This window comes from Empidonax traillii, unplaced genomic scaffold, assembly GCF_003031625.1.
Source record: "Empidonax traillii isolate 1590-97213 ecotype Southwest subspecies unplaced genomic scaffold, ASM303162v1 scaffold592:size536848, whole genome shotgun sequence".
NCBI classification, from domain to species: Eukaryota; Metazoa; Chordata; class Aves; order Passeriformes; family Tyrannidae; genus Empidonax; species Empidonax traillii.
The window spans coordinates 143,620-159,806 of record NW_020955785.1 but is presented as its reverse complement, the minus strand read 5'-3'; the positions used below and the strand labels follow the sequence as shown (position 1 = coordinate 159,806).

At 42.9% G+C, this 16,187-nt stretch overlaps 1 protein-coding gene across 2 annotated transcripts in view; it reads right to left on the bottom strand.

Moving 5' to 3' along the window:
* Positions 1 to 3,519: 3,519 nt before the first annotated feature.
* The window catches only part of SV2B (synaptic vesicle glycoprotein 2B), a 69,843-nt gene continuing 57,175 nt past the window's right edge, over positions 3,520 to 16,187 (bottom strand). For both annotated transcript variants that reach the window (XM_027898342.1, XM_027898341.1), the window contains 7 exons: positions 14,569 to 14,679; positions 13,366 to 13,454; positions 12,474 to 12,638; positions 9,706 to 9,839; positions 8,818 to 9,018; positions 6,422 to 6,581; positions 3,520 to 5,383 (listed from right to left, as the gene is read on the bottom strand). In XM_027898342.1, coding sequence (XP_027754143.1) covers positions 5,200 to 5,383; positions 6,422 to 6,581; positions 8,818 to 9,018; positions 9,706 to 9,839; positions 12,474 to 12,638; positions 13,366 to 13,454; positions 14,569 to 14,679 — 1,044 coding nt within the window. In that variant the 3' untranslated portion in view covers positions 3,520 to 5,199. The remainder of the gene's footprint in view (positions 5,384 to 6,421; positions 6,582 to 8,817; positions 9,019 to 9,705; positions 9,840 to 12,473; positions 12,639 to 13,365; positions 13,455 to 14,568; positions 14,680 to 16,187) is intronic.

Sequence of the window (16,187 nt, the reverse complement as noted above, 5' to 3'; positions counted from 1 at the left end):
AAGATTTCCTCATGTACTGGGTTTGGAAGTCCACGGTGTGAAAGGACTGTGATAGAAGGGACACTTAATTGAGGTGGGATTGTTTGAGAGAGGAAGGATGTACAAGTAGCAAACAACAGAGGAAGCCCCCACATTGTCAGGATACAAAGTCACCCATGGCAGCCCTTGTAAAAATCCTCAAAGTGCACATTAAACACAAACACTATAAGAGCCATTCTTTTTCTTCCAGCTTTTTAATGTGACAGAGAGAACAAAAACGAAGTCCATTGGAACAGTTGCAATTTCCAGTGACAACCAGACACAGATCAAATAAAAAAAAAATAAAAGAAGGTTTTAAATGAAGAAAAAGAACCAAGGGACTGGAATTGGCTATTTCACACACAGAGCTGACAGAACATCTAAATGAAACTTTCCATTAAAGCACGACACCAGGTGTTATTTACAATGGGACTTGCAGTGTGCGTACATTTATACAGCACTAGCATCACATACAGCAAAGAAATTTATTTCATTTTGTTTCCTTCACAGTTCCCAGGTTTGATTCTTCCTAAAAGCAGCATTTACTAACACAAGGGTGAGAAACGGGGAGAAAATTAATGGAAAATAAAATGTATAGGGCTCAAATCTACATAACCTAAAAATATCCTCTTGGGTTTTGTGTGCCCTTTGGAAAGTCAAAGGACATAAGTAGGAAATATAAATGGATCCAGGGCCTCCTTAAAAGCATCAGAGTATACTCTGCTGTTGGAGGCCTCAAAGCAGGACCTGGGGGAGACAGACCTGCACATCTGCAGAAAGCTCAGCTCCATGCAGCCTCACTCTGTGTCCCTTTGTGAATCCAGCCTTGGGGCTGGGCCACTCCCAGGCTCAAGGAACATCCCTCAGTGCACCTCTTCAATATTACTGAAGGACATCAGGATGCCTGAGCACTGCCCAGTGTGCAGAACACCCAGCTCTGGGGATGGGTTCTCCAAGAATGATCCTCTTCTTAGTCCAAAGGATCCATACATCAGTGTTTATAAATCATGTAGAATTTCAAGGAATTTCAAAGAATGATGTTCATATGGGCAAGGAGGGGATCACCCCACCCAGCAGAAGCAGCAGCCACCATCACTAGGACATATAGCATAGCCAAAGGCAGTAACAGGAGCTGTCCTGCACAGCTGAAGTAAATAAATCAATATACAACAACCTGTTAAATCAACAGGAGTATAAGGAGGCAGAACTCATTATAATACCACTGGTCTTTTAAAATAGTATCAACAGTGCTTGGTGTCCCTCTAAATGTCTGTGTCTGCATGCTCAGAAACTCAGCAAAGGACTCCTCCTGTGACCCCCATTACACCACTGTACAGCTGAAGAAACCAAGTGACAGCAGGTCCATTTGGGTTCCCTAGACTCACCTTTACTATGCCACAGTGTCCCTGGATAAGCAAGTGGCTGTACTGGTGTGCCACACATCCGTGAGGAGGTCCAGCTGTCCTCTAGAATAAAGATCTTTGGGATTTAAGGCAAGTCCTCTGTCTCAGTCCCCTGTGTCCTTGTTGCAGTAAAGTACATGAATCCGTGGAAATAGTGCTCTGCAGAGATCACCAGGGGACCCGTGGTCAGCAGCTTACTCTGTGGATGGTCCAGTGTATCCAAGACAGAGACTGTTCACTGTGGCAAACATGGGCAGGGGAACCAATGGAAGAGGCATGCTGGCCCTTGCACAGCAGGTGTAATGCTGATTTTACAGTAAAAATAAAGGTGAGCCATCAGAGGAGGTGCCTGATGAGAAATCTCCCCCTGAACAGGGCTTCAGGGCTCTGGGACTCAGGCTCAGCCTGTCAGGTAGCCCATGGCTTGAAACTGAGCCCAAATCAAACCAGAGCTAATGCTGAGGGGTCTGCACCCACCAACCATTTTGCTCTGGAAAGCAGCAGTGTGAGACCTACGCTGATTTACACCACGACGAGGATAACAAACACACCAGGAGCATTGATTATGCCTGTTCAAGCCGAAGTTGGATGGGAGGTGTCAGCCCGGGTGTTGCAAAGGTAAATGCCTGAGCTGGAGCTGTTGCCCTGGATTCCTTTGTTCCTGAAGAAGCAGGGCTGTCCAGGGCATCTCCAGCTCGGCACGATGCCTGAGCAGGGTGATATCTGTTGCCTCTGCCTTTCAGAGTTCAGCCACAGACCCCTGACTCGTGTGTGTCTGAGAGAGGTCACAGGAGTTCTCCTTAGCTTTTCCTTTCTTCCTTCCCTGCCCAGTGCTGTCCTTTCCCAGGCTCTCCTGTACCAGCTGCAGTGTGTGTTTGCTCTCTCCTGGTCTTAGGCACGAACTCCCTGGTCAAGCCAGGGGTAGGAGCCTTGTCCCAACACACGTGCAACATCCCTTAGCCCTCAAGTGACTCACCCATGGATTTTAGGGATGTAGAATTTCTATAGTACATGGGTAGCCCAGGTGACACTGATAACAAGATCCTATTGCTATTTACATTGTCCCAGCTAGTCTGTGAGGTGAGGTTTAGCACCCTGTAAGCCATTCTGTAAAGAGGAAATTTTTCTAAGATGGGATGTATTTCCTAATAGTGTCTTGCCATTTCTATCTCCTCAAGACCTCAATTACTTCCTTCTCTGAAAATTAAAGAGAAGTTTTGCAAAATAAATTATGTCATTAATGTCACTGCACAGTGGCAATGGAGAACACAAGTAGTTTTTCTGTGAGCATTGGGTAATAAGTAACTAAGAGTGCTACGTAAAATAAATATTTAAATAAACATGTTCTGGCTCCACAGAGCAGCACAAATGAATAGCCAAGCAAACAAAACAAAATTTCCCTCCTCCTGTCCCCCAATTGTAATGCTGTAATTGGCAAGCCCAGCTGGACAAAATGGATGAAGCCTGAAGGTCATAGTGATCTTCTGTGTTAAAATACATATTTAGCTGCTTCTTATCATGCAAAAGGACCAGAGAGAGAAAAAACCCCACATTCTAGGCTGGGATTCTGAACAGAAGCTGTGAACTGCTGCCAAAGGACATTATTACATTCACTCCTACCTTAAAGAAGGAACCTTGCTGTTCTGAAGACAAATTTGAAAAAAAAAAGGCCCTAAGCTACCCATAAAATGAAGAAATTATGCATAATAAGTTCTGTTATTACAGCAGCTTGTGATTTTATCAATTACATGAACCTCAGAATAAATGTCAAAAATCCCAAACAGCCCATTGTAGCCTCGCTACTCCAGAAGTGTTTAGCCCTGATTGTCACGATGATGAGAGTGATGCTCATTAGAGGCTTTTGCCTCATCAGCAAGGATTTGCTGCTTGTGATCTAACCCTGCTGTGTGTCCTCCAGCTGCCCTCTGCAGCAGCACCACGCTGACTCCCACAGCTGCAGCGATGGCTGGGCTGGTGCCAGCGTGACTGTCCCTGTGCAGCCAAAGGCAGAGGTGTGAAACATCAGTCCTGCAGGATTTCAGCCTAGCCTTGCTTGGTTTTCTTAAAAAATCCCAAACAAACCCAAACAAACAAAAAAAACCAAACAAACAAACAAGGGGGGGGGGGGGGAAGCAACAAAGAGGATCCAAAGGAACGTAAATAGGAAGATCAGGAGCAAAAGTACAAAAGACCTTTTTATGTCACAAAATATCCTGGTGCGGCAAATTCCCTGCACTGTGTGATGGTTTCTTATCAATTCTGGTCTATTGCTGAGTTTCTTGAAATGATCTAATTAGTGTTATCTCCTCTATTGTGAGCACTGGTGTGTTATTGAACAGGATACATTTTATTCTGGCTTCCCAAGAGAACATACTCTAAAATACACAACTTACTTTGCTTCTAGGTGCAACAGGACTTGTATGATAAAAAGGGCACACAAATTTCAAAAATGTTCTTCACAGGATATCAAACTAAACTGTGCCACTTAATGGAGAATTTAATGTTCTGTACAGTGAAAGCTTGCTGTGTGCATTCCCTGTGTAACAAGTTAAATGGCTTTAAGTAACTGTGCTTACAGTGCTTCAATGAGACCCAAGTATATTAGAAAATCAAGCATCATATTCTTTAAATAATATGGCTAAAATGCTGGTAAATTCACAGTTACCATACTCTAGGTATTAGGCAAAAATACCCTATTTACACTGGATAATATGTACACATTTGGTTTGTGGAATGCTCCAACAGCATATCAATTTCTCCTCTGTGAAAGTTGTAGGCAAAAAACTACAACTAATTAATCATTATAGAAATATATATTCCCAGCCATCAATACATTGAAATATTTGGTGTCTGGATATAAAGAATGAAGTGGCACTAAGTTGGATCATGACTCCAGATAATCTTGAATTATTGGGATTAGTTTTAATGTCTCAAAATCTTCTTAGGGGTGCAGAAATTCAAAATTCTAAATTTTAATAGCTGACCACTTCAATGTGTATACACGTTTGCAAGTATGTGTAAATACATATATATATATATATCAAATTACGTAGATATTTCTCTCTCAGACCAAGAAGGTGCCTAGTGATTTTCTGTGCCCAAGTGAAGACAGTAAAGGGCTTTGAAACTCTAAGTCTTCTGAGAGAGCCAAGCACCCATCCTTGAATCTTCTGGAAATCAGGACCCTCTCACTCTTCCAGGCGGTTGAGGTGGTAACCCCAAAATCAAGACAGTGGGTCACTGGCCACATTTGTAGCTCTTGTCCCTGTTGCTGGAGCTCACCTACAGCAGTTTGTTACCTGCCTCCCCTGGGATGCCCTTCGAGTCTGAGCACAGCTGATATGGATTGCCAAGCAGTGCTGGGCAGGGCGGGCAGTATCTCACAGCTCGGCAAAGGCAGGAGGGGGTGAGGGTCTGCTCTCCCGTCGGACGCGCTCGCGCCCACGCAGGCGCACACATGCACGGAGCCGCTGTCACGTCTGGTGTCCTTACAGTGGGATGGGGAGGGACAGGGTGGGCTCCCAGCGTAGGCAAGGTTGGACCCAAGCTCTGCAAGGGGCGTGTGGGAGCTGCATGCACCAGTCGTGGCTGTAAAAAAGGTCAGAAACTACGGGGTTTTGCTTATATCCCTTCGGGCCCTTCAATCCCTCTGCCATCTCGCTTTGAGGTATCGACAGAACGGTGTAGAAATGAACATTTTGGGTTTTCCAAACATGGCTCTTTTTTGTTCTTCTTCTATGTCTGCCCCCCCCCCCACAAACCCCTAGGCCTCTGTTGCTCACATCAGGACCTGTTCTCGAGTCTCTGGCAGGCGCAAAGCGAGCAGGCCACCTCCAACCAGCGCGGAGGAGGCCAGGAGGATGGGAACCACCTTGGTTATCCCTACGAAGGAGGAAAAGATGGAGTTGCCCAGGATGGCACCAAACTTGCAAAGCCCGTTGAGGATGCCAAAGGCCGTTGCCCTGTGGGGAAGAAAAGCAGAAAGCAATGGTGAGGAGGGAGGCTCTGACATGTACAGAAGGTCTGGATGGGTAGTTTTGTGGATGCTTTTATGTTGCAAATAAAACCTAACAGAATAAATGAATAGATAAATAGATGCCGTTGTTTTGCACATCTGTGTGACTGAGAAGAATGTCTGTGCACTCTTTTTTCCTTTCTATCTCAAGTGCTTCCTAACCCTAGAGTGGCCCACTATGTCAGCCTTTGCCTTCCCTAAAGGCAGCAGGACACAGCCTTGCTCTAGAACTTGTCAAAGTCATTCCAAGGGCTGCCTGGAGTAGGTTGTCACCACAGAAGCAACCACAGCTCTCCTCCAAATCCTGTTTCACCCAGCAGCTAAAAGCACACTGCTTTCAATGCACAGTCCTTCTCCTTCCCTTCTGGCTTTCCCCAACAGCCTGAAAAAGTTAAAAAGGCACTTATAATGATGCTGTAAGGAAAGATTTCATCTGCAGCACATTCTTCTGAAGTTTCCTGTGCTGCCCCATGTCCCAAATCTTTCTGTGCACATGGTTGTCTTTGGGTTTTGGAGGGGAAGGCTGCCACAGTGATGAGCCATGAGTAGAGCCTGGGGGATACAGTCTGAAAGATGACACCTCTGTGTACATCCATGGAAATGACAGAGGACTTATTTCATTTGGTGTCCCTGTATGGGGTCTGGAATGATTTTAGATGATTTTAGGATCCCTTCCAACCCAGACCTTTCTGTGATTCTATGACTCTATGATTTATCTGGCCATAATTTCCACAGGGCCACATGATTCCTGCGTACAAGCCACCATGTGTGCAGAGTTATGCTTGCAGATATCTGTGCTGATTCCATGTAGCTCCAGGACTACACAGCCCTGAAGGACTGGTAAAAATAAAATAAATTAAATAAAGTAGAATAAAATAAAATAACCGCCTCCCCCATCTACATGTCTATAGAGTGGCTTTTTCCATCAGAAACCAAGAGGACAAAGTCTGAGGGCGGAGACTCAAAGGAAAAATGATCTGAGTACCTTTTGTCTGTGGGGTAGAGCTCCACGGTAATGACATCCAGGGCATTCCAGGCAGCGATGCTGGCCCCACAAAAGAGGCATTGCCAGCCAATCATTGCTGACTCACTGTTGCCAAAAAAGAGGAAGAAGCAGCACACTGCTGAGATCAACATTGAGCCACCTATGGGGGGAAACCAAGAGAAGAATGTTAGCACCAGCACCCCCAAGTTCACAACTGAGCAAACACATTTGTTGATAAAGATGGCTTTCAAGAAAAGGCATTTCAACCCAATAGGAATTATATCTGTAAGAATCCCAAAATACTTTGATGCTGCCTATCTCTCATTCTCTGATGCTGGAAACCATCTTGAAACTCTTCTAAATGATCATCTGATCTTGCTGATAGTCCTGCTCTACAAAGACTCTGAAGACAGGCTTTTCCAGGCAGGTTTCCGGCATCTCAGACTTCCAGAGGGACCCGGGAAGAGCAGAGGCAAGTAAACATGAAAGTCAATGAGGAGGAAGCATCATTGTGAAGGCTTTTCAACTTGAGTTTCAAGTGATAAGCTAGCGCGTTTCATATCGTATTGAAGTCACTTGACACATTTCTAGTCCCAATTAGGATAATTTACAGTCACTTGTATGAAGCATTTGAGGTCTCTTTTAATTATAAGAACATCATTAGATTTCATGGCACATTTGCACAGGAGCCATAATTTTATGAACACCACCAAGGGAGAAAGTGAGAGCATTCATGCTCAGTTAGGCACAGTTCAAATTCAGAAATATTAATAGCTACCTCACTGACTTCTACCCCACTGAGAATTTTCACCTGAAAGATGCAATTTTTGCAATATCAAAGTATTTTCCACTGCAAAGTTCTGTTATCACTGAAATAGCTCCATTTACTACCTGAACACCAAACAATTTTCTTTGTTTTTTGGGTTTTTTTTTAATCAATTTTGCACCATCTGAAATAATTTGGGTGCTGAACTGGAACTAAAATGCTTCATTTTGGACATTATGTAGTGCCCTGCTTATGAAAAGCTGCCATGCAGGACCCCATGTCCACTTCTCCTCCACGGTACGTGACAAAACCACATCCCAGTGTGGATATTTCTCCCTGCTGAAAATGCACAGTCCAGCATTAGGGTCATCGTGAGGGCACCAGATCTGCTGTTTTATACAAGAGAATGTTTGGAGGGACATAAGAAAACTGAAGTCCCAGAAAGGCAAATAACACAAAAGTGAAATACAGTTTTCCTCTTAAGCTGACTAGAAATAATATGTTCAACAGAGTGATACAGGTGGGATGCCAGAAGGCTGTTTCAATTGAAAATTCCATAGTGAACTGTTTCACTGTGTCATTACCAATTTTTGTCCTGTGCTCTTCATTTTGCAGAAGAAATAAGCATTTAGGGTTCCAGCTGTCATCTCCATTCCAGATGAAAATGCTGAAAAGCTGACATGTTTGCAGGATGGACAATCTCACTGTCGTTCAGCTTCCTTTATTTCCCACAGACCCTCTGGTTTGTTTGGGTCTTTTCCAAATTCACCACATGAATGCTCATTTTCCCCCAGGTACATTCCTGACACACGAATGGGGTCATCTTGCTCTACTTCAACCTGTCTGATGGTGAAGCAAAACTAACTAACCTTCCCTCTGTTCTCAGAGGAGAGAGAGAGGTGAGCTCAAGAGAGTGATTCATTCCTTACCCCTGAGATACATCCCTGATTTTATTAACTTCCCTTAGCTGTCCCTTTGGCCACGATTCCTATAGTATCTGGAGAAAAAAGGCTGAACTCTGGAGGAAGCAACAGCAGAAATTCTCAAAGTATTCGTAGAGCTCATAAGGTGATAACTCTGTAACATATTCCATAGTCACATAAAGGGTGACACCTTGCTTGGCTGCGGCATGATCAGTTAATTTACCATATGGTCCCTGAAGCTGTTTGTACAATCATTTGAAAATCAGAAAAAACAAAAGAGGGAACTCCTGGGCTGTCAGGCTGCCACATCAAATAACCTTTGTGAATATTCATTGCTACAAGCAAAGTGTTCATTTATTTACACAGAGGCTTTGGACTTCGGCGTCAGCTCAACAGCACCAAGAGGTCCTGCTTCAGCTCCAACCCGTGGACAAACAGTCAAAATAAAATAAAAAGAAGGATGTCATGGACACACAGAAAATCAGAGTGAGGAGGCGGGGAGTAGGTTACTTGCACACTGTGATGGAGTAGATCACTTGCTTCATCCTCTAGTCTTTATCCTTCTGCTCCTTTTGATATGGGGATGACTCATTCCCAGCAGAGCCCTCTCGGTGTGCAAATGCATTCAGTTCTTCACACTGACCATGGTTTTTGCAGGGCCGTGTTCCCACCCCTGACCTGTGCCATCACCCACCGTCCCCACTCACCAATCATCTTTATCCTCCCAATTTTGTCCATGAGCAATGCAGAGATGATGTTGCCTGGCAGGACAGACAGACTGCCCAGGAAGCTGACCAGGTAGATCAGGAAATCATTGTCCTCCTCGAAGTCGATGTGGCAGCCTTCCTTCTCCTTCATGAACGTGCTGTTTATGAGCCTGCAGTTGATGAATTTGTGTTCGTAGAGATCTGTGAGTGAAAGAGGCAAAGTCTTGACCCTGCTTGGCTGAACCCCCTTCATACAGCAACAATGGGAGCCAGATCTAACCAAATCAAAGACCCAGGAAAAGCTCCTCATCAAATGCAAATGGCCAGGGAGTTTCTATTTCAGTGGCAAACTCTAGCTGTGTCCTTGGCTCCTGGTGGGTTGCAGGATCATACACTCCTTTTATTTTTGGAGTCACCTAGACCAGTATCCCCATGCCACAAGGACAGGGCAATGCAAGCTTTGATTTCATGGCATTATGGTTTGTTCTTTATTAGGGTACAAATGAAAAGCTTCTTCAGGATAACTTAATGACTGTTTTACTACTTACAATCATCAACCACCAATTGGTTAAAATTGCAGTTTAAGCCAAATTTACCGAACAGAGCTGTAAAGTGCTGAGAATTTTGCCATTACTTTAAGCTGTCAAGGTCTGAGTGCTGAATTTTGCATCTGCCACAAAACAGCCAGTGACACTGGAAGCCATGTGGTTAAAAGCCCTAATGGAACAACCTGAAGGAGTATCACCCTCTTTTTTTCCGTCATCACTCGCATTACCCAGCACACACTCAAACTCACAGATCCCTATCATCCAGAAAATAGATAAAATAGTTTTCTGATAAAAATAGTTCCTAGTTACGGAGATGACACCATAGCAGCAATCCCATTACCAGTATTATAAAAGACAGTAGAGATGATGGTGCAGTTTTCAAAGAAGGTCTCACTGGATGTCACATCTTCAAAGTAGCAATCCTCAAATAACGAATCCTCAAATTTTACTTCCTTGAATTTCATGCCAATAAATCTGTGGGGCAGGAAACAGAACTTCACTCTGTGCTTTAAGATATTTTCTACACTGTGTAGTGTGCAGTGGCTGTTTCAAGAGACAGAGCACTAATGGCAGTTTCTAGGGTCATTTACAGAAAAGGTGTTGCTTGACTACATAACTCTTCTTCTAACTCCATGCTTGCATATTTTGAGTTTTAGTAGGAGAGAAGGGTTTGAAGAGGTTGGTTTTTTTTTTAAAGAAATATGGACCTTATAGGATCTTTGGCAGTTTATTCCTCAAAATAATCACATCTAACAAAATGTGCTTCTAAGGCTGAGGGGACAAAAATCCTCTCATGTTCAGTTCTAGGCCATCTGAAGAAATTGACTTTCACTCAATGCAGGGCATTTCCTTTGGGAGCTGACACTGCTGCTTTCCTTATTCTCACCCTTCCCCCAGCATAAATAAAGGCAGACATTATCAGGAGCCTATTGAGCCATTTGGTGAAAGGTTTCTGACAGTTGTTTAAACTCAAAGTGATTTTTAAAGTGAAAATGCAGTAGGGTTTTTGGAAAGAGTGGGGAGATATCTGAGTTCTGCCTGCAACCATCTCTGAGGTATATTGCTTATCATGTAATGAAAACAGATTTCACTAAAAATAATAAACTATATCAGGTGATTGATTCCTCCTCTGATGCGAAGCTTGACATGTCTGACCTGACTGCCTGAAGGATGACACAGTATTGATTTACCTGTGAGATTTTGCAGGAACACTGAGAAGATGTATTAGGTAATGCACAGGCATGTTTGGACAATGTAAGGAGCTATTCAGAACACACATTATTGCTCCAGTTAAAGAGTCCACTACTGTCACCCAACAAAAAAACCTTCTAACATATATTCAGAAGCTTAATTGAATTGAGCACTTACAACAGTGTAGTGTGATGGCTATTTACATCTTTAAATGAGCACTGCAGGGGTTCTTTACTGAACCTCCTAACAGAAATTATTAATGCACAAAATACCACAAGAAGACTATTCAAGTCTTTTGCTCCATGTGAAGGTCTCATAGGTCATAGCAGAACTTAAAACTGTTCTGCATTTGCTCATTAATAGCCTATGATGGATTTGCCCCCCAAAGGCTTTTAGAAGCCTGTTTTTCCTGCAGTTTGCTTTATTAATATCCATCTTTAAAAGAGTCAGCAATGGCCTGGCGATCCGTGGGCTTTTAGCTCACAGCCAAGGGCTGGAGGAAAAACACAGCTGTAAACTTCATTGAGATACTGTCTGGGCATTACTGGAATGCAGCTGGATCAGGTTCTGAGTTTCTGAATTGGAGAGGGACAAGGCAGAAGCACAGTGATGTACATCACAGTTTATGTCTTTGTCAAGTAAGGTGCTGAGCATCCTTAATTCTCAATGAAATAAGTGAAAGCTCAGCCTCTCCTCTGAGCATGAGAAAAAGGTCCCTAAATTTGACTAACATCCACTTATCACCACTTTCTTTTGGGGAGTAGGAATTGCAGGGCTAGAGTTTCACCACCAAGCACAGCTCCTTCCTGCAGAGAAGGTCTCTGGAAGGACATGAGGACACATATTGGGGTCTCCCACCAATGTCTATCAAATATATACCAAGCGAATGGAGACAAATAATTTCTGAGGGAGGAGAAACAACCTGGCTGGGCAATGAGACATGGTTTCAGCTGTGAAGATTAAAACAATGAGTGCTTTGTGTAACACTGAACATACAGTGGGAACTCCCCACGTGGTGCAAGGCAGCTGGAGCAACATCCTGTTAAGTCTGTCTGAGGCAATGGGATCTCCCCATAAATTACATAGGGGTATTTTTCCACCCTTTTTATTGGGATTTTGAAAAGTAGTAATGGAATGGCTAGGATTTATATTGCTGTGGAACATAGAGTAATTGGGGTCCAAGCTGGATACAGAAGAAAACCCATTAAGCTTTGCCCAAATAGGAGAAAAAAAGGAAAGAAACCAACGATGTTCTGCTGGAGCAACTTCACTGACTTTAAAAGAGAAGGTGACACACTCAGCTGTGGGGAGAAGCTGGCTGGAATGGGAGAAGCACACCAGTGTGGCCATGGCACAGCTCACACTAATGGGCTGCAGGTTAGAGCCTGGGGTAATTCATACTGAGGACTTCAAGAGAAAATAGCTTTTTATTTTGGAAATATAGCAGCAGAGCAGTTTTATTACCAGTGATGATCTCTTCTGCCCAAGCCCAGTAGATGTCAGTGTGGGCTAAGGAAAGAGAAATCATCTCTCCATTCAGAGCTGCCCAGCCCAGCCAGGTGGGCACCCACTGCCCTGATCCCAACAACGGGCTGCTGGGAAGCAGGACTCCTCACAGGGATCCCCTTGGGGTCTGGAGGTGCCAGGGACTGAGGCAGGGTATGTGGAAAAACAGGATAAAAAGGGTATCTGGCCTGTGGAAAACTGCGTTTGGGATTTGAGAGATTTATTCTGCGTGTCCAAAAGAGCAACAGAGAGGTTCAAGTTCATGGAAAATATAAAAATATTAAAAAAAAAAAAAAAAAAAAAAAAAAAAAAAAAAAAAAAAAAAAAAAAAAAAAAAAAAAAAAAAAAAAAAAAAAAAAGAGCTTTCTAGATTTCAGTTCAAATACATCAAACCAAATTCTGTTCACTTACTTGTCATTCCTGTATTCCCCATTTCTATGGATCTGGTTTTCCAGGGTGAAATTAAAGGTGAAGTGGGACACTTCTTCCTCCTCAAAGATCTTCACTCTCGAATCATATGCCTCGTCTTGGAAGTACCGGATCATATCAGGGAACCAAACAATAAGGCCATAGTAACTAAAGCAGGATGGGAGAAATACATCAGGAATACAAGATACTTCCAATCATCGAGTTCATAACTTGCAAACTTGTTAAACTTCTAATGCAAATGCATTTCTGACACAAATTCTTGCTCAGCCCTGACACAGGACCGAGCAAAGTGTTTCTCCAGCCTAAACACTCCCCTATCACCAGAAGCATGTTTGTCCATTCCCTTTCATTTAAATCAGGGCAACTCATTTGAGTTCCCCTTGGTTGGGGAATAAAGCAATGCGCTATCCTTGCTGCCCAAGAGACTAGCAGAGCACTAAGAAATTTTGCAGATTTCTGCAAGTGTGAGGTTTAAGTGAGAATTCGACAAAATTTACCTGATTTAGGCTTACCTGAATAGTTTAGATTTAGGCTTACCTGAATAGTTTTGATCTAGACTAAGGAACAGCTGGGAATCAGGCAGGGTTGCATCTTTTTTGTGTGTTTGGACAAGATTAAATGAAAGATGTAGAGGTGAGGAAGTCAATATATTACTGCACTACTGACCACTTCTCAAGCCCTGATTTGATCAAAGCACCTTATATCTCATATAAGCAATTAGATGGATCAATATTTATAGGAGAGCAAAGCTTAGTACACAAAGAGTCTTTAAAATAAAACCGGGATTACTTTTGTAATAGTTTATTTAAATGTGTAAATAATTATTCAAACTCTGAGGGTCCTTTAGTTTCCTGAAGAAGTTAAAGTACCTTACCTTAAGGCCATTGTAAACCAAACCACAGCCAGCATCAGTGTGTTCATCCTGTACTGGGCTGTTAAGCAATATAGCACGTTGTCCCAGACCTACAAACCCACAAGAAGAAATTAGCTGTCAGGACACCCTCGCAGACACTCTGATTAATCTCTGAGTGCATCATAAATCTAACGGCAGAAAAGTGAGTTCACTGGGGGAAGGTCAGATGTTATATGGGCTTATATTCAGTGTTTGTTCAAAATTATATTTATTGAGATAAATGGATAACATAAAGGTCACTTGTTCAGCTATATGCCAGGGTTCTTGATCTGAGCCCTCTGTAATGTGCTGGAGTGCATGACTAGGTCTGGGCTGGTCTGATGCTGTTTCTCTCTCTGGTTATATCAGTAAATGTGGTTATGAGCCTCTTCTCAGACCTTCTGACAACTTGATCTTTTCAAATATATGTATAGTCCCAGAGGTGCTTTCAGACCAAGCTCCAAAGCTAACTAAAGAGCAAAAACTCAAACACAGCTGGCACCTTAGGAGGGGTAAGATGAACTCAGGTAGGGAAAAAGCCAAGCAAAGCAAAGGCAAACCAAGACCTGCTCCTCTTGGTCCACTGCAGAAAATACTGCCAGGAACACAAGGAGATATAACTCCTCATGCTCTTAACTTGACACATAAATATATTAATAGTACAGCATTTTAAATATTAATGACTTTCCTTTACATTCAGCTCATCCTTTGAGACTAGAAGTTCTAGCAAAAGTCCTACATGGTTATTAGGTGAGCAGCATAGCACATGTGAAAGGTTAAATGAGCCAAGGAGACATTGTTTGAAACTCAGTCTCAGCAGGAACAAAGAGCAAACTTAATCTGAATCCACTGCAGGTGGTAATTTCACTTCTCCAGGCATGGGGAGAGAGAATTAATATTTATCAGTTCAGGAGGAGAGCCAAGTGCTTGGGGCTGTGGCTGGTCCTGGAAGCTCTGCACTCCTGGACTATGATGATGCTCTCAGGGGCATTTGGGGGGCTGGCTGGCAGCTTACAGATGCTCACATCTGCACAAAAAGAACAGTCAGATTACGGCCCTTTGCAAAGAAAATGCCGTTTTTTTTTGGGTGACAGTCAGTGTTCTAAGATACAATTACCTAAATCAGTGAGGCACCAGAGCCCAAAGCTCAAAACACCCTTTGTGAGGTTTTTTTCTTCTCTTTACCTGTTTTAAAGTAGTCGTGATTCTGACCAGCCACCGCTGGTACCAGGTCCCAGTTGAGCTCTGGATTTCAATAAATTCATCTACTTGCTTTGGAGTTTTGATATAGGAAACCTGGAGAAAAAAAAAGAAAGAGAAAAAAATTGGACTAAAGTTTCTAGAGTTGATCTTGGGTGGGTGGATTTAAAATTTCACCATTTTCTGGGCAATGTTTCTACCTGATATCCCTTACTACCTTTTCCTTAAAAGTTAGCATTAACAATTGAGTTAATTGATTTAATTACAGTAAGAAATTACTGCAGAAATAAGCCTGTCTTTCTTCCTTTCATCCATCCTTTCACCCTTTCTCTCTCTCCTTCCATGAAATATTTTAAGTGCATCGTGTCCACTCTTTCATTTATTAGCTAATGTGCCTGTATATTACCTTATTTCTCTACCTTTAGATTTCCACTAGAAATTAGGACTAGGCAATTATAGTAAAAATTATCTTCAAGTTCAGCCATTTCTATCATAGAATCATAGAATCATAGAATCATAGAATCAACTGGGTTGGAAGAGACCTCCGAGATCATCAAGTCCAACCACTGATCCAACCCCACTGTGATTACCAGATCATGGCACTCAGTGCCACATCCAGCCTCATCTTAAAAACCTCCAGGGATGGTGAATCCACCACCTCTCTGGGCAGGCCATTCCAATGCCTGATCACTCTCTCTGTAAAGAACTTCTTTCTAATATCTGACCTAAACCTTCCCTGGCAGAGCTTAAACCCACGCCCTCTTGTCCTAACTGTGCCCACAGGATCTCTTTCTTCTAAGACAACTAGTAAAATATTTCTCATTCAGCATCTTTTAAAAACCACTGGCAGAACTTCTATGGCAAATGAATGTGTAGATGGGAATCTTTGCAGCTGAAAATGCATCCTGCCATCAAGTGAGCCCACACCACACAATCAGTTTGCTTCACCAAAACAGTCTTAATTTTCAAATCTGAACACCTGAACTGGACTGGTCAAGAAACCTTAGAAATGGGTCCCAGAAAATATTTGCTCAATAACTTTAAGTGAAGGATATATTCCAGGACAACAGATCTGTTTGTAAACACATGAAGGAGGTGAAAATTTGCTGAATAAATTTCTGGGTGTGAATGAGCGCCTCGGCTCAGCTGCAGAGTCTCCGTGTTCCTCTTCCTGGCACTGTTTAAATGTCAGATCTGGGAACTGTCCCGGTACCAGCTGACTCACCACAAACTGCCAACTTCTGGCCTATCAGAAAAACACAAAATCTGACAGTTTGTGCTACACCAGCCACACTGATCATCTGCCTGTGTCAACGGATGTCAGTATATCTCGATTCAGCCGGCGCGCTGCACCTCGAGGTGTGATACTGAGATCAGCTCTTGCTGCAGCACTCATGACACTGTTGGATGGAGTAACAAGCACTAATTGGTGCTGTACAGCTGCTTCTTCATTCTCCTACTCAGTCTCATAGTGCCCTACTTTGTGATTATATATATCTATCTATATATATGTATATATATATTTGAGCTTCACTCCCCATCACAGCATTACAGCAAAGCCAGCAATGAATTTAAAAAGAAGATCTCTCTCTCACCTTTTCTAT